General features: G+C 35.2%; 6 protein-coding genes across 16 annotated transcripts; 2 read left to right on the forward strand and 4 right to left on the reverse strand.

Moving 5' to 3' along the window:
* Nucleotides 1–48: 48 nt before the first annotated feature.
* Nucleotides 49–3,505, forward strand: LOC109853767 (cystathionine beta-synthase). Its single transcript, XM_020426162.1, has 7 exons — nt 49–457; nt 735–867; nt 1,553–1,662; nt 1,758–2,107; nt 2,181–2,434; nt 2,561–2,831; nt 2,917–3,505. Exons 2-7 carry the CDS (start codon nt 782–784, stop codon nt 3,361–3,363), a joined length of 1,518 nt encoding a protein of 505 aa, XP_020281751.1. The 5' UTR covers nt 49–457; nt 735–781; the 3' UTR covers nt 3,364–3,505.
* A 540-nt stretch (nt 3,506–4,045) lies between these two features.
* Nucleotides 4,046–5,357, reverse strand: LOC109853768 (trafficking protein particle complex subunit 6B). 2 transcript variants are annotated; one of them, XM_020426164.1, is made up of 4 exons: nt 5,092–5,357; nt 5,003–5,059; nt 4,671–4,797; nt 4,046–4,543 (listed from the first exon to the last, which is right to left on the reverse strand). In XM_020426164.1, the coding sequence occupies exons 3-4, from the start codon at nt 4,791–4,793 to the stop codon at nt 4,142–4,144; spliced, it is 525 nt and encodes a 174-aa protein (XP_020281753.1). In that variant the 5' UTR covers nt 4,794–4,797; nt 5,003–5,059; nt 5,092–5,357; the 3' UTR covers nt 4,046–4,141. The 2 variants fall into 2 exon arrangements, with proteins under 2 accessions (XP_020281753.1, XP_020281752.1); XM_020426163.1 differs by having other exon boundaries at nt 4,999–5,059; nt 5,092–5,354.
* A 150-nt stretch (nt 5,358–5,507) lies between these two features.
* On the forward strand, nt 5,508–7,182 carry LOC109853797 (cyclin-dependent kinase 20-like). Of its 2 annotated transcripts, XM_020426240.1 has the most exons (5): nt 5,508–5,995; nt 6,115–6,303; nt 6,390–6,626; nt 6,700–6,927; nt 7,007–7,182. In XM_020426240.1, the coding sequence occupies exons 1-5, from the start codon at nt 5,810–5,812 to the stop codon at nt 7,160–7,162; spliced, it is 996 nt and encodes a 331-aa protein (XP_020281829.1). In that variant the 5' UTR covers nt 5,508–5,809; the 3' UTR covers nt 7,163–7,182. The 2 variants fall into 2 exon arrangements, with proteins under 2 accessions (XP_020281829.1, XP_020281828.1); XM_020426239.1 differs by having other exon boundaries at nt 6,700–7,161.
* Nucleotides 7,183–9,223, reverse strand: LOC109853793 (39S ribosomal protein L37, mitochondrial). Of its 2 annotated transcripts, none has more exons than XM_020426232.1 (7): nt 9,180–9,223; nt 8,748–8,938; nt 8,424–8,660; nt 8,237–8,356; nt 8,018–8,124; nt 7,763–7,942; nt 7,183–7,683 (listed from the first exon to the last, which is right to left on the reverse strand). In XM_020426232.1, the coding sequence occupies exons 2-7, from the start codon at nt 8,918–8,920 to the stop codon at nt 7,262–7,264; spliced, it is 1,239 nt and encodes a 412-aa protein (XP_020281821.1). In that variant the 5' UTR covers nt 8,921–8,938; nt 9,180–9,223; the 3' UTR covers nt 7,183–7,261. The 2 variants fall into 2 exon arrangements, with proteins under 2 accessions (XP_020281821.1, XP_020281823.1); XM_020426234.1 differs by lacking the exon at nt 9,180–9,223 and adding an exon at nt 9,131–9,172.
* A 757-nt stretch (nt 9,224–9,980) lies between these two features.
* LOC109853799 (very-long-chain (3R)-3-hydroxyacyl-CoA dehydratase 2) lies at nt 9,981–12,031 on the reverse strand. Its single transcript, XM_020426246.1, has 5 exons — nt 11,489–12,031; nt 11,260–11,377; nt 10,889–11,124; nt 10,616–10,797; nt 9,981–10,529 (listed from the first exon to the last, which is right to left on the reverse strand). Exons 1-5 carry the CDS (start codon nt 11,563–11,565, stop codon nt 10,447–10,449), a joined length of 696 nt encoding a protein of 231 aa, XP_020281835.1. The 5' UTR covers nt 11,566–12,031; the 3' UTR covers nt 9,981–10,446.
* On the reverse strand, nt 11,573–18,206 carry LOC109853788. 8 transcript variants are annotated; one of them, XM_020426209.1, is made up of 14 exons: nt 17,695–18,206; nt 17,281–17,369; nt 16,763–17,181; nt 16,597–16,667; nt 16,259–16,487; nt 16,049–16,174; nt 15,715–15,972; nt 15,449–15,628; nt 14,898–15,348; nt 13,213–14,698; nt 12,933–13,059; nt 12,683–12,834; nt 12,302–12,571; nt 11,573–11,661 (listed from the first exon to the last, which is right to left on the reverse strand). In XM_020426209.1, exons 1-13 carry the CDS (start codon nt 17,845–17,847, stop codon nt 12,353–12,355), a joined length of 3,960 nt encoding a protein of 1,319 aa, XP_020281798.1. In that variant the 5' UTR covers nt 17,848–18,206; the 3' UTR covers nt 11,573–11,661; nt 12,302–12,352. The 8 variants fall into 8 exon arrangements, with proteins under 8 accessions (XP_020281798.1, XP_020281801.1, XP_020281800.1 ...); XM_020426212.1 differs by lacking the exon at nt 17,281–17,369 and having other exon boundaries at nt 17,695–17,781; XM_020426211.1 differs by having other exon boundaries at nt 17,281–17,780.
* Between the last annotated feature and the right edge of the window lie 8 nt (nt 18,207–18,214).

Here is an 18,214-nt window from a genome sequence, read left to right on the forward strand (position 1 = left end):
CTTGTTACGTCTAATGTGCGCCGACTGATAACTACCTCGCGAGACGGATATCAGAGTATCGCGTATCATTTATTGCATAACAAATGAGATGATGTTATCACGCGGAAGCGACTGTTGGGGAAATGTGTGCGGATGTTCTCTCTACACATACATCCAATGCGATACGTCATCGTGGGTAAAAATTATCTTTGATCTTTGTATGTGTGCCGTCGTGCCGACGATAAGTGATGACGAGCAGGAGCGGTGAGCGGTATATAAGGAACAAGCGCACGAGCTCTCGATGTAGTTTCTGTATCGACTGTGATACGCGCACCGGTGCGTTTGCGTACAAAGGCTTTACCGATAGTTCATTGATCTCATAATTTTGCGACACACGCGAAACTTACTCTCGCACGCGTGTACACGCTTGGCAAAAATCGGCGTGACAAATAAACCAAATCGAAGCGAATAAATTGAGGTAACATATTTTTTTTATATACAATATATATATATATAGATACATTTAAAATTTCTCTAATTATTACAATGTTCTAACCGTTTTTCTTTTGTTTCTCTCTCTGGAACACGTCTTTGAATTTGAATTATGCTCGCCAGAGAGAAAAGAAAAGAAGATTTTCTTTTTATTACATTTTTAATTAGGAGTTTCTATGTTTCATTGAGATTTTATATTATTACAAATCACGTCGTGTTTGTATGTTTAAAAAATGTAAAATGCATTGTTACTGTGTGTGCAGTTCTCAAATTTCCTCATTCCAATTGACGCTAAAAGATATAAATAAGAATGGAGCCGATGAAGAGGCCGGATAAAGCATCTGTATGCACGTGGAAAGTAGCCGACGGAAATTCACCGCATACGAAACAAACAGAGTAAGTTTGTTGTAATTGAAAATGTTACGACACGCATATGGGCACCCGATAAGCGGACATTGCTAACAGATTTGCGAACAGATTGCCGAACAAATTCTAACAGATTATCGCAACACGTCAGGGGTCAGAATAACCGTGACCTCTATATTATATCGATAGACATGTTACGTCAACAGAAGGAATTCATTATATGTTGGCATAATATATCTTTCTATACATCACATCATATCATTTGATATTAATTATCGCGCGGCATTTGACAAAATTTATTTTTACTGAACTGGTTATCTGAGATTTATATTTTTGCTCTGTTTTATGACCCACATGTCATAATTAATTTTAAAAACAGATATAAAGTACAACGCTGTTTTGATAGTCTAGCAACAGAGTGTACAAGAATACACACCAGCAAACTCGATTTCTCTTGCTTACCAAATTATTGCGAAGAGTTGAGCAAGTTAAAAAAAGCATTGAGTGCAAACTCATGTATTACGCATTTCATGTAAACAAAACGATATAATTGTGCAAATAAGCACACGCTGATAATAACTTTGGCAGGAAATGAGACAATCAGCAGATAATTTTTGTAACAGTCATGTTTGATGTTATCACTCAATTTTTATAGTGTAACAATAATGAGTCTGTCAGTTATTATACTAATTAACATTTATGTCTGTTTTTTTAGAGTTTTAAACCGGAAGAAAATATTACCTGACATTTTAAGCACCATTGGACAGACTCCTCTGATTCGGCTCAACAAAATTCCCAAGTCTCATGGGATCAAGTGCGAAATGTGTTAGTAAATCTATTGTCACATTTTGCGCGAGTGAAGAAAACCTCTGTTTCAAAAGCTTTTTTAATGATATAACTTGACTTTTTTTTACATATAGTTGCAAAATGTGAATTCTTCAATCCTGGAGGGTCTGTGAAAGATCGAATAGGATACAGAATGGTTCTAGATGCCGAGGAAAAAGGTTTGATAAAACCGGGGTACACGATTATCGAACCAACCAGCGGCAATACGGGGATAGGTTTAGCACTGGCCTCAGCAACCAAGGGCTATAAGTGTATCATTGTAATGCCCGAGAAAATGTCTAACGAGAAAGTTTATGTGCTTCAAGCTCTTGGTGCCAAAATAATCCGAACACCGAACGAAGTTAATTGGAGCGATCCAAAATCGCACATCAGTATTGCCCACGAATTACAAAAGAAAATTCCGAACAGTATTGTTCTAGATCAGGTAATGTCGTCATTGCAATGATTTGTTCCAATAACAGTTTTAAAATTGACATGTCTAATATAAATGCGTACAGTATACGAATTCTGGTAATCCATTGGCTCATTATGATCAAACTGCGACTGAGATTTGGGAGCAGTGCGACGGGAAAGTGGACGTAGTGGTCGTAGGCGCAGGTACCGGTGGAACGATAACCGGAATCGGGCGCAAATTGAAGGAACTGTCGCCTGACACAAAAATTATTGGTGTGGATCCTAAAGGAAGCATTTTGGCGCAGCCATCTAAATTGAACGAGGATGATGTCACCTTTTACGAGGTAGAGGGAATAGGGTGTGTACAATTTTTATTACATGTCATAAAATATAATAAAATTTTTATTGTATATCATAAATAATGATACTGAAGTTTACTTTTTTTTAACACACTTGTTTCTTTTTTTTTTTTTTTTTTTTTTAGATATGACTTCATACCTACTGTCTTGGATCGTAATGTAGTTGATGAGTGGGTAAAAACGGAAGATTGCGAATCGTTAAAAACGGCGCGCGAATTAATTCGTGAAGAGGGATTGTTGTGCGGCGGTAGCAGCGGCGCAGCACTCACGGCGGCATTAAAAATCGCCAAGGACCTGCCGGCGGACAAACGTGTTGTTATGATCTTGCCGGACGGTATACGAAATTACATGACCAAGTTCGTGTCCGATCATTGGATGGAAGTTCGAGGCTTTTTGGTAAAACGCGTTGCACATTTTTGAATTATTCGCATTATAGCGAATCGTAAAACACAATGACACGAAGTTGCATTTTTTTCCTCAGCCTTGTGAACCTTTGACGGAAGCGAACAACTGGTGGTGGAATATGCCGGTTTCAAATTTAGTATTAAAAAAGCCTGTGATGACGCAAAAGATGTTATGCCAAAACGCCTTAATTTTCTTTAAGACCAATCCTGACACTCAACAATTATTAGTCACCGACAACGAAGGAATACACGTGAAAGGTGTTGTCACGTCAGATGCACTCATGTCCAATTTGATTTCCGGTTCGGCAGATCAAACGGATTTTGCCGAGAAGATTATGATCAAGCAGTTTGCAAAAGTTAAAACCTCGACCACGCTGGGCAAACTGTCGCGTGTTCTTGAAAAAGAATCTTACGCTGTAGTGTTAGATGACGATGACATTCTAGTTGGGAGTGTAAATCAGAATGACCTTTTTAACTTTATAACGAAGAGTACTGATAAAGTGCAAAGTAATGGCATCATATAAAGTCCGTCCATTTTGTTGTATATTTGTTGTTTTTTATCAATTTTCTTGTGCGTGAAACAAGAAATAGCTTAAAAAACAATAAATAATACATCTGACGCTATTTATGTACTTAAACATATAGACGTAAATATATATGCTTGTTTTATGTTTGCGTAATACATGTATACAATTTTAGTAGATAGTATTGTATCTACATACAATTTTGAATACATGATAACATTTTTTTTCATAATTTTTTGTAAAACTTTCTGATCCAATGTTTGCAAAATTATAAATAAGTAATTTTGTATTTTTGTGATCAAAAAAATAAGGTTGATGAAATCGTATAACACCAATATACGTCTTCTAAATGTGATATTTTAATCTTTCATTTTACAGCATTTATATAATTTTAAGCAGTTAAATACTTTTTGATTTTATGATATCTTCATCACATATATGTATATGTAATGTAAAATCCTATTGTGAGAAAAGGACGAGAAAATAAAGGGACAGCATATAAAATACAAAGTTTATATAAATATGCGTTATTATATAATATTTATATAAATATGCGTTATTATATGTTTATATAAATATGCGTTATTATATAATATTTATATCTCATATATGTAAATTTATGATTTACTTCTTTTCACACTGTGAAATTTCTATTTTCTCAAATTTGATATATAAACTTGTGTGTGTATAATAAATGTAATTTCTTTTATATACACATATTTATTAAAGTTTCTACAATCTAGTAGTTTATACAAACTGTGACATAAACTTCAGATTATTATATTTTTTGAACTTGGACATGAAATTTACAACTGGGTAGTGTGGTAGTTTCTGCCGTAACAGTGCTGATAATACCAAGATTTGCTAAACTACCTCTCAGAAGACCACAAGTAAAAGCCAACAGACGAGGACTCTCTCTTAGATACTGCTTACTGTTACTCGTACCGACTTTATCCAACAATCTAAAGGCATTGTCTTGTAGCACATAGACTCCGTGATGATTAGTTCTGAGATTGTCGATTTGCTTGTGATAAAGGCTGGACCAGAAGTCCGTGCAGATAAACTTGATCATATCGAGCTCGTCCTTGAACCTGCTCCATTCTCTCGTTAGTCGTTCGATAATTCTGTATCCTACACTAAATCCCATCCACTCTAAGCGCGAGAGCTCTTCTTCGCCTTCCTGTCACAAAAAATTCATGCATTTTCCACTAAAAAATCCATTAAAATTGTTCTACAATTCTGCAAAGATATAAAATACAAAGCAGCAGTTTAAGAAGCAAAAAACAGCAGATCATTTTTATGCTTACCGCATTAGACGATCTGCTCAGAACGTAATTGACAAGCTCGGCGTGCAAGTATTCAAAGAGACAATCATCCGCTTCCCCAGTTGCGTTAGCATTTGCCTTGGGATCTGCTAATTGCTGCTTCATTTTCCTACCGAGCGTTATTAACAATTTTATTGCAAAATTGTGAGAGAAAATATATTTGTATACTGTGCTTATGATGCTTTGGATAAACACAAGATTTCAAGATTGTTTTTTAGATATAGGCTCATTTGCACTATTTATTTAAAAAAACGCATAGATTTGTGTGTGTGTGTGTGTTAAGATAAATCAGATTAAATTTCACTCTCACCTACTTAATTGTAAAGAAAGAGAATATCAATTTATGGTGTCAACATATAACACGTATACACTATGCACCAAACCAAACCTAACACGTATACACGTGACACAACTTTGACACTATTTGACACTTTGCAGAACCAGAGAAGAAGTCTGAGAGCGATCAGACATTTGGTATATCGATGTACAAACAAGTCTGTATACCGACGCACTTGCACATAACACGGAATAGAACCATGTCCACCTTACATAGCACGGAATAAAACCATTTTCACGTTTGTACATAACGTACGTACCGACAAGTGGACATGGCTATGTAGTTGCCAGTGTGCATCGCCATGGACATTGCGCTGGCTTACAGGGCAGAAAATTGGTTACTCATTTGGTTACGGACCTGGCCGCTCTCATTCTACTCTCTGGCAGAATACAGAACCAAAGAAGTGGACATTCGCGCATGCGCGATAGATAAGTATAGTTATGATAAGACAGTGTATACCATACTGGTAACCATGGAAACTGTTATGCTACAAAAGAACTGCCTCGTATCGTGTATCGATAATTTTTTCCAAAACAAAAGAAATGTCGATATATCTTGTGAATCTCGAATTTATATTTTAAAAGTTTTATAAGAACTTCAAAACGGAAATAGAAATTTTAGCATAATTGTAATACTAATCTTATCATATGTAATTAGTTAACTAATTCCATATCTTGAAAAATTTATATTCTATTTAATTATATACTCTGATCTTAACAATACATCATGCGTTATTCACAAAATATAATTTTTTTTGAGTGAATGCATATTTCCAAAATAAAGCATGGAGAAATATATTGTCAACGGGCAGATCGGCGAGGGAGCGCAGGGCCTGGTTCTGAAAGCGCACGATACAGTCAGAGATCAAGAAGTGGCGCTCAAAAAGATCTTGATCAAAAGAACCGAGGGTGGTTTACCCGTGTCCATTATACGCGAAGTGAAAAGTTTACAACAGCTTAAACATCCTTACGTACGTTTTTTTTTTCACTTCCTCAAATTTTCCTAAAAAGAATTTAAATTTCAGTGTGTATCTAAACTTTTTCTTTTTTTACATCGATTTACTGAAACTTACATGCTGCTTGTTCACAGGTCGTTGAATTGCTGGATGCTTTTCCGAACGGGTTGGACTTTGTGATGGTATTCGAATACACGCCGACAGGCTTGTGGGAAATATTGAGAGATACCGACATATCGTTAACACCGGTGCAAATTAAAACGTATATAAAGATGTTGCTGGAAGGTATAGCGTATGTACATGGAAAAAATATAATACACAGGGTACACATCACCACTCGAATATGGTATCATCTCTTAATCGGATAGATATCTCTCGAATGTTCACAACTTCGGAATCGATTTTTTAGGATCTGAAGCCTGCAAATTTACTGATCAGCGATAAGGGTATCTTGAAAATTGCGGATTTCGGCTTGAGCAGGTTGATGTGGACGGACAGCACGAAGCCGTATTCGCATCAAGTTGCGACACGATGGTACCGAGCGCCGGAATTGCTTTACGGTGCTCGATATTACACGTCATCCATCGATATGTGGTCGATCGGTTGCATATTCGGCGAGATGTTGAACACTTCTCCGTTATTTCCTGTAAGCATGTTTTTTAAACCAAAGAACAGAGTCAAACCAACTATGCATCAATATTTTATGTATGTCATTACAGGGTGAAACCGACATTGAACAACTGGCGATAGTTCTGAGGCATTTGGGATCACCCACATCCGAATCGTGGCCGGAATTGACCGCATTGCCGGATTACAACAAAATTACCTTTCCGTATCACAAAGCTGCGACGTGGGAAAATATCATTCAAGATGCACAACCGGAGGCTATCGATTTGATTAGACAGATCTTGATTTACAATTCGTCAAAACGTCTTACAGCTAAACAGGTAACACACAATTGTTTTTTCTTTCGTATGTATATGTATGTCTGTATATGCGTGAATGTAATAAAAAAAATTGTTACAGGCGTTGTGTCACAAGTACTTTTACTCCAGACCGTATCCGTCAACAATGAGTCTGATCAAACCACCGCAGGATCATCGTCTTCGCGTAAGACCGAAAGAAATCAATCCGAACGTGCAACCAACCACGCTGTTTGAAAATCTTCTAAGCATCCTATGATGATGTTTAACGATAATATGTAGATAATATATATGTATATATTTCTTCGTACAGTTGTATAAAATAAAAAAACTTCACATTTTACTTAGCAGATTTTATTCAACTTCCGTTCTTGTAAAACGCGAATATCCTCTTGAACACTTCCGTGTTGTAACCCTCGAGCACAGGTATGCCGCTATCATACTGAGCTTTCTCGTAGAGCGTTAACGGCGGAAGAGAGCACCAAAAATTCTTTGTGCTCGTGTCATTGATGTCCAACGAATTAAGTTGATACACAAAGAAGTGATAGTTCTTTCCGTCCGATTGAATGCACTGCACCGTCACGGGTTCCGGTAATTTTTTCACGGACATGCCGAATTTTTGACGCGCGCAAAACGCCGCTGCGGTGTATGACTTTATCATGCTGCGACTGATAATCTGATCCTCCGTCACGGGCAACTCCGTCAGATTTTTTACTTCCGTAGGATCGTAGTGCACGAAAATGGTATGAACGTTTATCCAAGGTGACGTTGCGCCAACAGCTGTTATCGGATGACAATATTTGTAGTTTTTATTAAAATAAATATGCACATATTGATTGAGCAAAATTCTTCCACTTACGATATATATCCTCGATTTTGTAGAAGTTTGTCTTATCTAAGCCGATCATATAGTGTATCGGATAAATGTTCGGCAGCTCTATCTCTGTATAATTTGAACTTTCTAGCGCTTTTAAAGGACTCGAGGACATGACCGCCACGTCTGATCTCAAAGTGAACTGGATGAGTTCTGATTCTCTTTCTACAAATTTTATTTAAGTAACAATAAATAATCACACATGATATCTAATATACTTCAAATATATCATCAAGTTACCTAAGTTCAATTGTGTAATACCATCAAATAAAACACATCGTTTTTGACAAATATCCGGTCCAGCTAGGGATTCACAGAGTTGTAAGAGTTTTCTAGATAGATTCCGCCTGTGACAAAACAATAAGTAGTCGAAAAGAGAATGATAAAATAATGAAATTAATTTGTAAATATCTTTGTGTTGCACATTTTCAGATAACATTTTATTCTTAACTTACTAACATTTTTCTGCAATTAGTTATGCCATAATCTTTGGGAAACACCCATGCAGGCCTCTCGAGATCCTTTCTCTTCGGTAGTGGTTCTTGATGAGCATCAAATATGCTTGAAGTATAAATTATTCTGAAATGTCACAAAAATATAAAACATATTCAGAAACATAGAATCAAAAGAATTAAATTTAATGTACCTTTTAACTATATCATCTACATAATCTGGTAAATCTGGTTGTAAATCTGTGATATAACTGAACGAGTTATCTGGCAGAAGTATAGTATTTGTTAATAACTGTGCTTGCCGAACTCCTTCTTGCAAGACATTATGATCCTTAAATATCAGACAGGAATTGGCCTTCCACTCAGGATGGGTGTTATCAAATACTATTTTCGGATTTAGGAACATATCCTTACTTATCTCAATTCTGTCACTAAAAGTAACTCATAATCAATATTGATATAAGATTTAACTAATAAACATTTAACTAATAATAAACAATAAAATTTAAAAAAGATACCTCTGTTTTTCTTTTGCTGGAAGTACTTCTATAGGATCTTTTATTGTAATTCCCAATTTTTTCAAATGCTCTTCTGTTTTTGTAGGCACTATTTTGCGTTCTCGTTTTGCATGCCATATCGATCTAATCAGCCTACCTAAATGTTGCTTGTATAGTATCTGTGTGATCTTCATTGTTTTTTTTTTTTTTATCTAAAACACATTAAAATAGATATTGTGTTATTCTCTAAAATCAAGTAGAAGAAAAGAAAAGGTTATGATTGTCATAGGAAATACGGTTTTGTTTTACTATTGGACACAATTATTCAACATATAGTATCTAAAACTAAACATTAGTGCTCGATGTATTATATTGCTACATTTATGTGGAAAAAATAAAATTACTTTTTAAGTTAGTACGTGAAAACTATAGAAATATCAATAAAACACATACTTGTATTCTTGAATCTTTCGAGTTTCCTATAGGTTTATATATTGTGTCGATAATATAGAAATTTTACTTAAATACTTAAAAATTTGTTGAACAACTGAAATTTTTTGTAAAAAGTAGAAGAATCAAAATAGTGGTATAAAGAAATTTGAAATTTTTTATTATCTTTTTTATAACTCACTTAAAACTATTAAAATTTCAACAAAATTAGACGATTAGCCAGCTTAGCCTATTAAAGTTTGTATTCTGGCAATAAAACGTTTTTGTCGACAAAAAACGTTTAGTAGATTCAGCAAAGTTTTTTTGCTGACCGTACAAAACTGTTTTTCTTTTTCTTTTTTTTGTGAATGGCAGTAGTTTGATTGTCACAAAAACACGATGACGCTAAGAGTAAATATCGAATGTTGTTTGAAGCTTGGTCATGCAATCCCTTCAATGTTAAGGTAAGTTTAAACGTTTTTTAAGGTAAAACGGCGATAATTGTATATTCCGCACTCAAACATTTGAGTAATATGAACGGTCGAGGCTGTACTCCGCATCATTCACTTTATTCTTCAAAATTTAGTGCGATTATCTTGTTCTTTCTTTCCAAAACTGAAAATAAAAAGAACCGATAAAAAGGACGCAATACGATGATATTGAAACAAAGTATTCGTGACAAAAATGCAATTCCAAGATCAGAGCTTCAAAAATTGTTTCACGTCATTATCTTATCGCTCTCGACGCTGTGAAAGCATCAGTCCGATATTATTTATCAGACCAACTATATGTATGTATGTATCTGAGTATGTATTTACACATATATTCAATACAAATTTTTAGTTTTATTATATATATATTAAAAGGCATTATAAAAATATCCTTCATAGAATACAAATCCCCAATTTTATAGTATATATATCGTATACATACACATGGCATAATTAGCAGACATAACAAAAAAAGAATTTATAGATCACCTAAGGATCACCTTTATGGTTTGCATATCTTTCTTCAATTTTACGGACGGATATAAAAAATAATTGATCATAATTTCAAGTACACGAATAGTGTTTTTGAAGACATTTTTATAACAAAAACAATTAAATGAATTGAATTATTAATAAGCTTAGTATATGTGTGAGTTAGGATTCACAGGTTTATATAACAAAAATAGTTTTAATTTTAATCTTTGTATAAGGGCCGAATTTATAGATTTAAGAAAATCTTTTGTTACTGCCAAAAATACTTGTAAGTGTATGAATAAACTGTAACAAATTAACTGTAATAATTAATTAATCTTCTTCGTCGCACTGCTAGGATTGAGCATTTTGCGTCTTTGTGCGAACATGTGCAAGTAAAGTTGAGGAAAAACTGTAAAAAAAAAAAAAAAGAGAAATATGAATAAATAATGTATATGATTTACCAGTGCTAATACGTCTGTTTATTTTAATACTTACGTGGAATGTAAGCTACCATGACTATTATCAAGAGATACAAGTAACTGAAAGTGAAATTCATTGAGTTAGGTAGAGCATAGCTCCATGCAGTGGGATTAGCGCTGGCATACATCACAGCAGCATAAAAGCACAATAATTCACCAGTTACACCAATTGGATACAGTATGATAAATGTGGTATATCTGAAAACACACATTTATCATGTAAAATAATTAGTGATGTACTTATATCTTAAATCAAAGAATTCAAATTTGAGATTTGAGGACTATTTACCTGAGCCAGACTACTATATAAGGAACAAAACCAACAATGTTGGCAAAGTAATAAAAATATCTAATAATTTCTGTAATAGACCACGCCAGAATGGCTAATGGAAATCCTGGAGAGGCAACAGCGTAGGTGTAAGGAGTAGCTTGGAGAACACCAATTACAACCATCACGCGACTAAAAACTTGAAATGTTGTAAGTATTATATTTGATGATACCAGCCCAACTGATGCGTGTACTATCTAAAAACAATATTTAATAAACTTTGATATTATATATTTACAATATTTACAACATTTTAAATCTCAGAGTTAGTTTTGCTTGTGATAATAGATTTAAAAAACATTACTCAGCTTTTGAAGGCAATGAATAAATACCTCTAAAACAGCTCCATTCTGAAATATATTGAGAAATAATTTCTCTTTTTCCCATAATGAGCCAGTAGAGGAAGAATCCACATAATGTAATATTAAATTATATAATATATAACTCCATCTGAAATAAAATTATAATATTTAAGAATTTAGTAAGACTCAATTTCAAGTTTTTGTGTTAATTTCATTTTATTTTCTTATATATCTATCATACAAACAAAAACTGACATACCCCAAAGTCTGTACGAGATTATACAACGCCAGATACACTTTTGAGAAACCACTAAGTGCTTTTTTTGCTCCAGCCATACTTCAAAGCAATGTTTTAAAATAATTGTTTAAGTTTAGAAATACAGAGTGATTTACCACTTGAATCTGAATGATTTGCAGTTTTCGATCGGAACGCTAATAAAAACGTTAATAACATGCACATATGTAAATTTTATATTCTCATAGCAGTCGATCTAAACGAAATACAAGTTAATGAATAAGCAAATACGATTCGTTTGATGTTATGAAATGACTGTATCTCCGCACGTCGTGTCGACATGTACAGACACGTTCAAACCTACTGTCATATTTACTACCATTTGAACAATATTTATAATGCGTTTCTGACGAGAGCAAATTGCTCAGTTCCAGTCGACAATCAAGCATCAGTTAAATTAAATCGACCAATCGTACGTTGCTTGATTTACCGAGTTTAATCTCCAAAAGCGACTAAATCCACTCTAGTGGGAGACGCTAATCTGCGTTCCGATATTCACTGCCATTACTACTACAAATCTACATTTATATGTGACGTGAACTGTAGATTTTTAATACCAGCAGAAGTACGTTCCAAAATCTTACCTTGATAATCGAAAACTATAGTACACGTGACGTAAAATATAGCATTTTAGTAACCAAGGTAGGATTTTGTGGAACGTACTCCGGTGAGTGTCAAAACGCTACGGTGACGAAATCACTCACGTGATATAAACATTGCTAGTCGCGCTCAATTCAAATCTATAAGCAAGAATGCAATAATTAAGATATTACTTACAATTATTAAAAGCTAGCATTAAAAGATCCAAGAATTTTATTATTTCCGCTACTAACAGCAGAAATAGGGATCTCGTGCGCGAACTTCGAAAATCATCCACGGTTTGTAAACGAGTCCATCGGCCTCTTTACCGGCCATGTATGTGAAAAAGGCTCTCTTGAATGACAACGAAGAAAATTTTCCAGCTTCCATGGTGTTCCACATGACACGAGCGTAAAAAACGCGCGCTTTACGCGCCTCACTTTGAAAGATCGCTCTTTTTTTCTCAATCTGCGTCAAATATTAATAATTTGTCACTTTTGTTAAATTATTTAATGAAAAAAGATTCATATTTTTTTGTGACTTTGAATATCGTATATTAAAAATATAGAATCGATATACCATCCTTTTCATCTTCTCAAAGTGGTCATAAGTCAGTTGCCTCAGCTGATGCTTCGTCATATGCAGTGACGGTGCTTTAATGATCGGCACATGTGTTATTCCCGTTGTATCCATCAACTCCCAAGTATCACGGACTGCGTGCTTCATTGTTTCTGACAAAATATTTAAAAAAAATAATAATAATAATAAAGATATGTAAAGGAAAGATAGGAAGCAATTAACGTTAGAAAATATCTTAATTCACGAGCACCTTTATCGGTTTCTGAGAAAACAACACCCTTCCTATACACTATCCAGTCCCGAAATTGTGGCAGCAAATAGCACTTCGGTAACTTTGCAAATACATAGCCTTCCGCGGCCATTGCTTTTAGTTCAGCCTGATAAGTTATACATTTTTAAATTGTATATACAGAGAAATTTCATTCAATAAATATATATATATTTATTTATATACTGATATCATATTTATTTATTGATAGATTGATATTATGTACTTCTCAGAAATTATTAGACAAGATTGATGGAAGTACCTTCAGTATTGCCATAAGATCCTTATCTGTATATTTTTTATCACTATCGTAACTTATCTGGTGGCTTATCCTATTATTTATTTCCTCTCCCGCCTTATCGGTAATTTGTTTGTGTGACGTATTTTGCCGATATTTAATTTCGACAATATTTTCTTTAGAATATTGTTTTGTTTTGTCAATAATTTTATCTTCTTCCTGATATTTCCTCTTGTTACTGATCGTTTTGTTCAAACGTTTGAATTTGAACATTTTGTTCTTCACATTAGTGTGACTTTTTCCTGATTCTTGGTCTTTTTCAACTCTCATCAATTGTTTCTTCTCGTTGTGTGCTTCCTGGTAAGTGGGCTGCATCGAAGAGATCGCGTTCTGTTTATTTCTATTTTCGTGACTCAGCTTGAAGATTTCATTTCCGATTTTCTCCTTTTGTTTCTTTTCTTTCTCTAAAGCGTCTTTTCTCGACAAAGGACTCGGATTCGTCGGTGACCAATGACGATGCGAGTTGTCTTTCACATCACTCATCAATCTAGGATTTCTAGAGTTTCTGAGACTTTTATTTAATTTCTTACAAGACGTCCAGCAAGGAACGTATTTGCGCTGCGTAAAATACTCCTTCAGTGCTGCATCTTCCAACGCTATCTTCCATCTCTCCTCCGGCGATTTGCCATCCATCAACTTCCGTCCAGCTTCTTCAATGTCTTTCTTTTGATCGGTATCTCTCCCGTTTTTACAACCACATAACTTGCGTTTTTTCTTCAATACTTTGCCTGTCCTCTTGCCAATACATATGTTGTATGGCGATTCGATAAGCTCGTCACTTCTTTGGGGACTGACGGGTGGCGTAAAATAAACGACACCGCCGATGATCCTGTCCACTTCTTCCAATCTTGTTTCGTCAACTGTTCTTTCATCGCTTTTCCTCAACACTATACCACTCACATTGTACACTGAGATCTTCTTTTTGTAATTACATTGGCACAATTGTCCTGTGAGACTAACTGCCATTTCGGCTGTTTCAATCTTTTTTTCTAAATTATATTGATCAGTCGACAGCAATTCTTTTGCAGGGCTCGCGGGAATGTCACTCAAAACTCCGGCGGACGACTTGATATTTTTCAATTCCTTCTTTTCAAGTTTTTTCTTCCTCATTCTCATCACTTCATTTATGAAAGGATTACGTCTGCAGGATTTGTTGCCAGGATATGTTTTGCAGGAATATGCGCCTGATTCGTATGGTCTGTATTTTTTCCCAGGACACAATCCTTCGTCTTTTGTCCAAGAAATATCGTCCTTACTTGCGGAAGAGCTCGCGTCCTTATTGGTCATTTGCTGAATGGCGCACGCACAAGGTGGAATGTTTATAACTGGCAAAGGTGGAAGATTACGAAATCTCATTTCATCTCGCGATGCACCCGTTTTCAGTAAATTGATCGGCGATCCTGTTAGACTTGGTCCGGGTGAGTGCATTACCGTCGATCCTAGGACATATCTGTCACAAACAACATCTTTGTATCAAATTAGAAAATTATATTACAGTCTCAAGACTTAATTTTCACGAGAAATATCAGAATTTTATAAATACACGTGCGCGAGCAGAAAAAAAATAGTATTTATGATTGAGTATGTTAAACAGTATAATTAAACTTCTCGCTAAATTATTATTAATTGTTATAAAAACTGTTGCTCACTTTTTCTCTCCATTCTGCATCACATTGTTGATCAGCAGGTATGGCGTTTTAGTTTGTCGCCATTTTTCGCGAGTTTTCCTGGTTTGTCGACATGGACAGCAACTATCGCACACGGGTCCAGGAAATGCTAGCTTCTTAATGGCCTGCATGCTCTCAATCAACTCGTCAGCTTTTTCCTCCATCTGGCTGTACTCCTCATCAATATTTAACAGCCACTCCTGCCAACGCCTGGACAGATTCTCTCTGCCTTTGAGAAAGACTGTCTGAGGTTTATCGAGCTTCAGCGCAGCAAAAAAACTCTCGTCACTGTTACTAGGCGTTACTTTGGCTACTCCGGCGATTTCGTAAGTTATTTGATTCGGTAAACCTTCGGACACACCGGCTGTCACGTAGTGAGTATCTTTCTCGCCTAACCAGGACTTCTCTTTCTCTTTGGATGATTTCGGAGCGTCTAAAGTATTTTTAATATTTTGTTATATAGTCTATTGTATTATTCAATATCGATTGAGGCTTCAGTAAGAGGCTCTTGTTTTTAAGCGACAGGAGTATACCATCAACTTTGTATTCCATGACTTCTGACTTTCCACCGATTGCATCATTTATGTAACTGTATTGTTTATCGTCTTCTGATGAAGAAAGAACATCGAAAGTTGTTGGGTTTTTCGCTTCTATAATGTCTTTTCGTAAAACACTGTCATCTTCGTGTTGTACTTCCGCATCACTTTTTATAACTGTAAATCAGTAATTCAATAAATGTGTTTATTTTGTATTTATTATAATAAATATACTTATTTCTTTTTTTATTTAATGTAATTACTTTTCTCATCAACTTTGGATGACATCTTGTGAAATTTTTCATGAAGTTCTTCCCTTCGTTGTTTAATCAGCGATATTTTATTATTAGCACAGTACTTTTCGTATTCCTTGAATGGTGAAATCATTTTTGCAAGTAGTTGGCGTTGTTTCTCCCATCTTTGCAAAGCGTCTCGATAAACGATCCAATTGGGACACTTGAATAATTCTTCCTTATAAGGACAACTGCTTTTCCGTCTGGTCGGACAAGTTGGTGGTTTTGCTAAAAGACGATTTGCGAGTTTAGTATTTACTTTTTTTTTTAAATTAAATAAATAAATATTTAACGATAATTTTACGTTTTGGTGGCAATTTCGGCGCAGTTATTGCCGGCAGTCTTTTATGCAATTCCTTTATCGTTTCAGGCAATGTCAACAATGCGATACCCGATAGTATTATCCTCTCGTTGCAATCATAAAATTTTTCTACGAATGAAACAATTCTATACAATTACGAACAATCACAAATAATTGATTTCCTACATATTTATACAATATATCGAAAATTACTATATTCTTCCTCGAAGAGATCATTTCCCGTTAAGATCTTGTAAACCTCTCGCAAGAAATCAACGGTATTGCAATCGCACGACTCGTACAATTGTTTTATAACATCCGGTTTCAATCTGAATAATGTCGAAGTGACACCGATAGCCGCAAGTGTCGTTTGCGTGCCGCTTGTCGTCATCATTTCGTAATCGGCGCGCATTACATCTTCAAGGTTCGCTAAATTCTTCATCTACAAATACGTAATTTTTACATCAATTACATATGTGAAGCATTAAATTTAAATTTTTGTTAAAATAAAATATAAACTTTTTTACAGTTGTTCAATTTTACATCATTACTTGGTTCAAAGAAAGTTCTTGGTACCATCGCGGACACTTCATGATCATCGAATTCTTTAATCTGCTTCTGTCTATGGGAAGTAAAATTTTACTGAAACGTTTCACTTATTAATTATTCTACTGATTGACCTTTTGACAAATGACTTTTATACTTCAGAGAACTCACACTTCTTTTTTGCGGTGATCGTCGCCTTATCGCCTTTCTCTTTGCGCAATTGTTGTTTTTCTCGCCAGACGAGATCATTCGCCAGAGCGATCTCGTCTTCTAAATACCATCTCATTGTGTTACGACTTCCGTTATCGATCTTATTCATATACATTAATCTGGCGATCTTGTTGGATCGCTGTTGATCTCCTGTCTCCGGCGGTTTGATCCTTATCGGTCTTCCCTTGTTTCGGCCAGATCGGGATAACGCGTGAAATTGCACTCGCATCTTCGACACCGGACATTCGTGCACGGAAGTTATCGCCGGGAGCGACGATTTGTACGGCGACGAACGTTGATCGTAACGCGCGAGAGGATCGAAGCGTCCCACGGAACAACAAAATCCGAACGGCTTCGATCTTGATTCCGTCTTCGTCAATCTTTCGTAATAAATAAATCATGTAAAATATACAATCGTTTTTTTTTTTCACCGTAGCGTAATTCTAATAATTAGCAAAGCTTCGAAAAGATACACTTACGTTTTGCGTTGACGTAACGTCCGTGTTAATTTTGGCAAAGACATTTTAATACGACAAAAACAAAATTCCAACTGCGTGTGAGATTCTCGCTGATAAAATTTAGATCAATTAAATGTTTGTAATATGTACATTACACTTGTTAATTTAACGTAATGCGAAAGGTTATGAAAAAAATCAAGATGATCACGGACTAGAAGAGGGAGAAAGGGGGGAAGTATAATGTGATCGTCGATACACGCTTTTTTTTTATAGTTTGTTACACCTTGAACAATGCGCACTTTGCCTTTTATTCATTTTGAGTTTGCTTTTGTTCTGAAATTCTTTTATTCTTGTCTCGAATCGAATATATATATAACACGCGTCTAGTTTTAGAAGTAAAAAATCTTTTTTCTTTTTCGAAGTATAAAATCTTACCTTGACGACATAAGGTGCCGTTCGTCTTGGGCGCTTACGCTCTTCCAGTGTCAGTCTGTCTGTTTTAAAGAACAATAAAGACGGACTGACGCTTAAAGCGCATAAGCGTCCAAAGCGAACGCACCCACAATACGAAAAAGAAGTGAAAGTCATTCAAACATTTAAAGGTCATACGTGATTCAAAGTGACAAGCGTTTTTGGTTGCTACTGCGCACAGATAAAACTACAGTGTATGCTTCTATGCGCAAGACAGCAATATACGACGAACTTCTTTCGATCAGCTGTGCGTAAGCACGTGGCGACTCGCGATTTTCGAAGAATGGATACTATGTGAAAGCACAAATTTGTTGTGATATAATATTTTCTACAGCCAATTTAGCGTAAACGTTCTCGGAACAAATTGTTATAGCGCAGTCGCCACACCTTGAATTCTTATCATTCAGCATTTAGGTTACTCTTATCAAGTAACAGCACGTTTTTCTTATACAATCATCCCCATATGTAGATATCTCGACATTCC

Source organism: Pseudomyrmex gracilis, unplaced genomic scaffold (assembly GCF_002006095.1).
Source record: "Pseudomyrmex gracilis isolate BER0280 unplaced genomic scaffold, ASM200609v1 scaffold_54, whole genome shotgun sequence".
NCBI classification, from domain to species: Eukaryota; Metazoa; Arthropoda; class Insecta; order Hymenoptera; family Formicidae; genus Pseudomyrmex; species Pseudomyrmex gracilis.

What these genes read in the sequence shown, in the direction of transcription:
- LOC109853767 (XM_020426162.1), top strand. Translation starts at nt 782, where the DNA reads ATGGAGCCGATGAAGAGGCCGGATAAAGCATCTGTATGCACGTGGAAA. An exon ending in CCGCATACGAAACAAACAGA is followed by an intron (nt 868 to 1,552) that starts GTAAGTTTGTTG and finishes CTGTTTTTTTAG; the next exon opens with AGTTTTAAACCGGAAGAAAA. An exon ending in TGGGATCAAGTGCGAAATGT is followed by an intron (nt 1,663 to 1,757) that starts GTTAGTAAATCT and finishes TTTTACATATAG; the next exon opens with TTGCAAAATGTGAATTCTTC.
- LOC109853768 (XM_020426164.1), bottom strand. Translation starts at nt 4,793, where the DNA reads ATGAAGCAGCAATTAGCAGATCCCAAGGCAAATGCTAACGCAACTGGG. An exon ending in TGAGCAGATCGTCTAATGCG is followed by an intron (nt 4,544 to 4,670) that starts GTAAGCATAAAA and finishes TTTTTGTGACAG; the next exon opens with GAAGGCGAAGAAGAGCTCTC.
- LOC109853797 (XM_020426239.1), top strand. Translation starts at nt 5,810, where the DNA reads ATGGAGAAATATATTGTCAACGGGCAGATCGGCGAGGGAGCGCAGGGC. An exon ending in GAAAAAATATAATACACAGG is followed by an intron (nt 6,304 to 6,389) that starts GTACACATCACC and finishes TCGATTTTTTAG; the next exon opens with GATCTGAAGCCTGCAAATTT. An exon ending in ACACTTCTCCGTTATTTCCT is followed by an intron (nt 6,627 to 6,699) that starts GTAAGCATGTTT and finishes ATGTCATTACAG; the next exon opens with GGTGAAACCGACATTGAACA.
- LOC109853793 (XM_020426232.1), bottom strand. Translation starts at nt 8,920, where the DNA reads ATGAAGATCACACAGATACTATACAAGCAACATTTAGGTAGGCTGATT. An exon ending in ATAACTAATTGCAGAAAAAT is followed by an intron (nt 8,125 to 8,236) that starts GTTAGTAAGTTA and finishes GTTTTGTCACAG; the next exon opens with GCGGAATCTATCTAGAAAAC. An exon ending in TATTACACAATTGAACTTAG is followed by an intron (nt 7,943 to 8,017) that starts GTAACTTGATGA and finishes TAAAATTTGTAG; the next exon opens with AAAGAGAATCAGAACTCATC.
- LOC109853799 (XM_020426246.1), bottom strand. Translation starts at nt 11,565, where the DNA reads ATGGCTGGAGCAAAAAAAGCACTTAGTGGTTTCTCAAAAGTGTATCTG. An exon ending in AGAATGGAGCTGTTTTAGAG is followed by an intron (nt 11,125 to 11,259) that starts GTATTTATTCAT and finishes TATTGTTTTTAG; the next exon opens with ATAGTACACGCATCAGTTGG. An exon ending in CATGGTAGCTTACATTCCAC is followed by an intron (nt 10,530 to 10,615) that starts GTAAGTATTAAA and finishes TTTTTTTTACAG; the next exon opens with TTTTTCCTCAACTTTACTTG.
- LOC109853788 (XM_020426209.1), bottom strand. Translation starts at nt 17,847, where the DNA reads ATGACTTTCACTTCTTTTTCGTATTGTGGGTGCGTTCGCTTTGGACGC. An exon ending in AAGAACTTTCTTTGAACCAA is followed by an intron (nt 16,488 to 16,596) that starts GTAATGATGTAA and finishes ACGTATTTGTAG; the next exon opens with ATGAAGAATTTAGCGAACCT. An exon ending in ATCTTATGGCAATACTGAAG is followed by an intron (nt 13,060 to 13,212) that starts GTACTTCCATCA and finishes ATAACTTATCAG; the next exon opens with GCTGAACTAAAAGCAATGGC.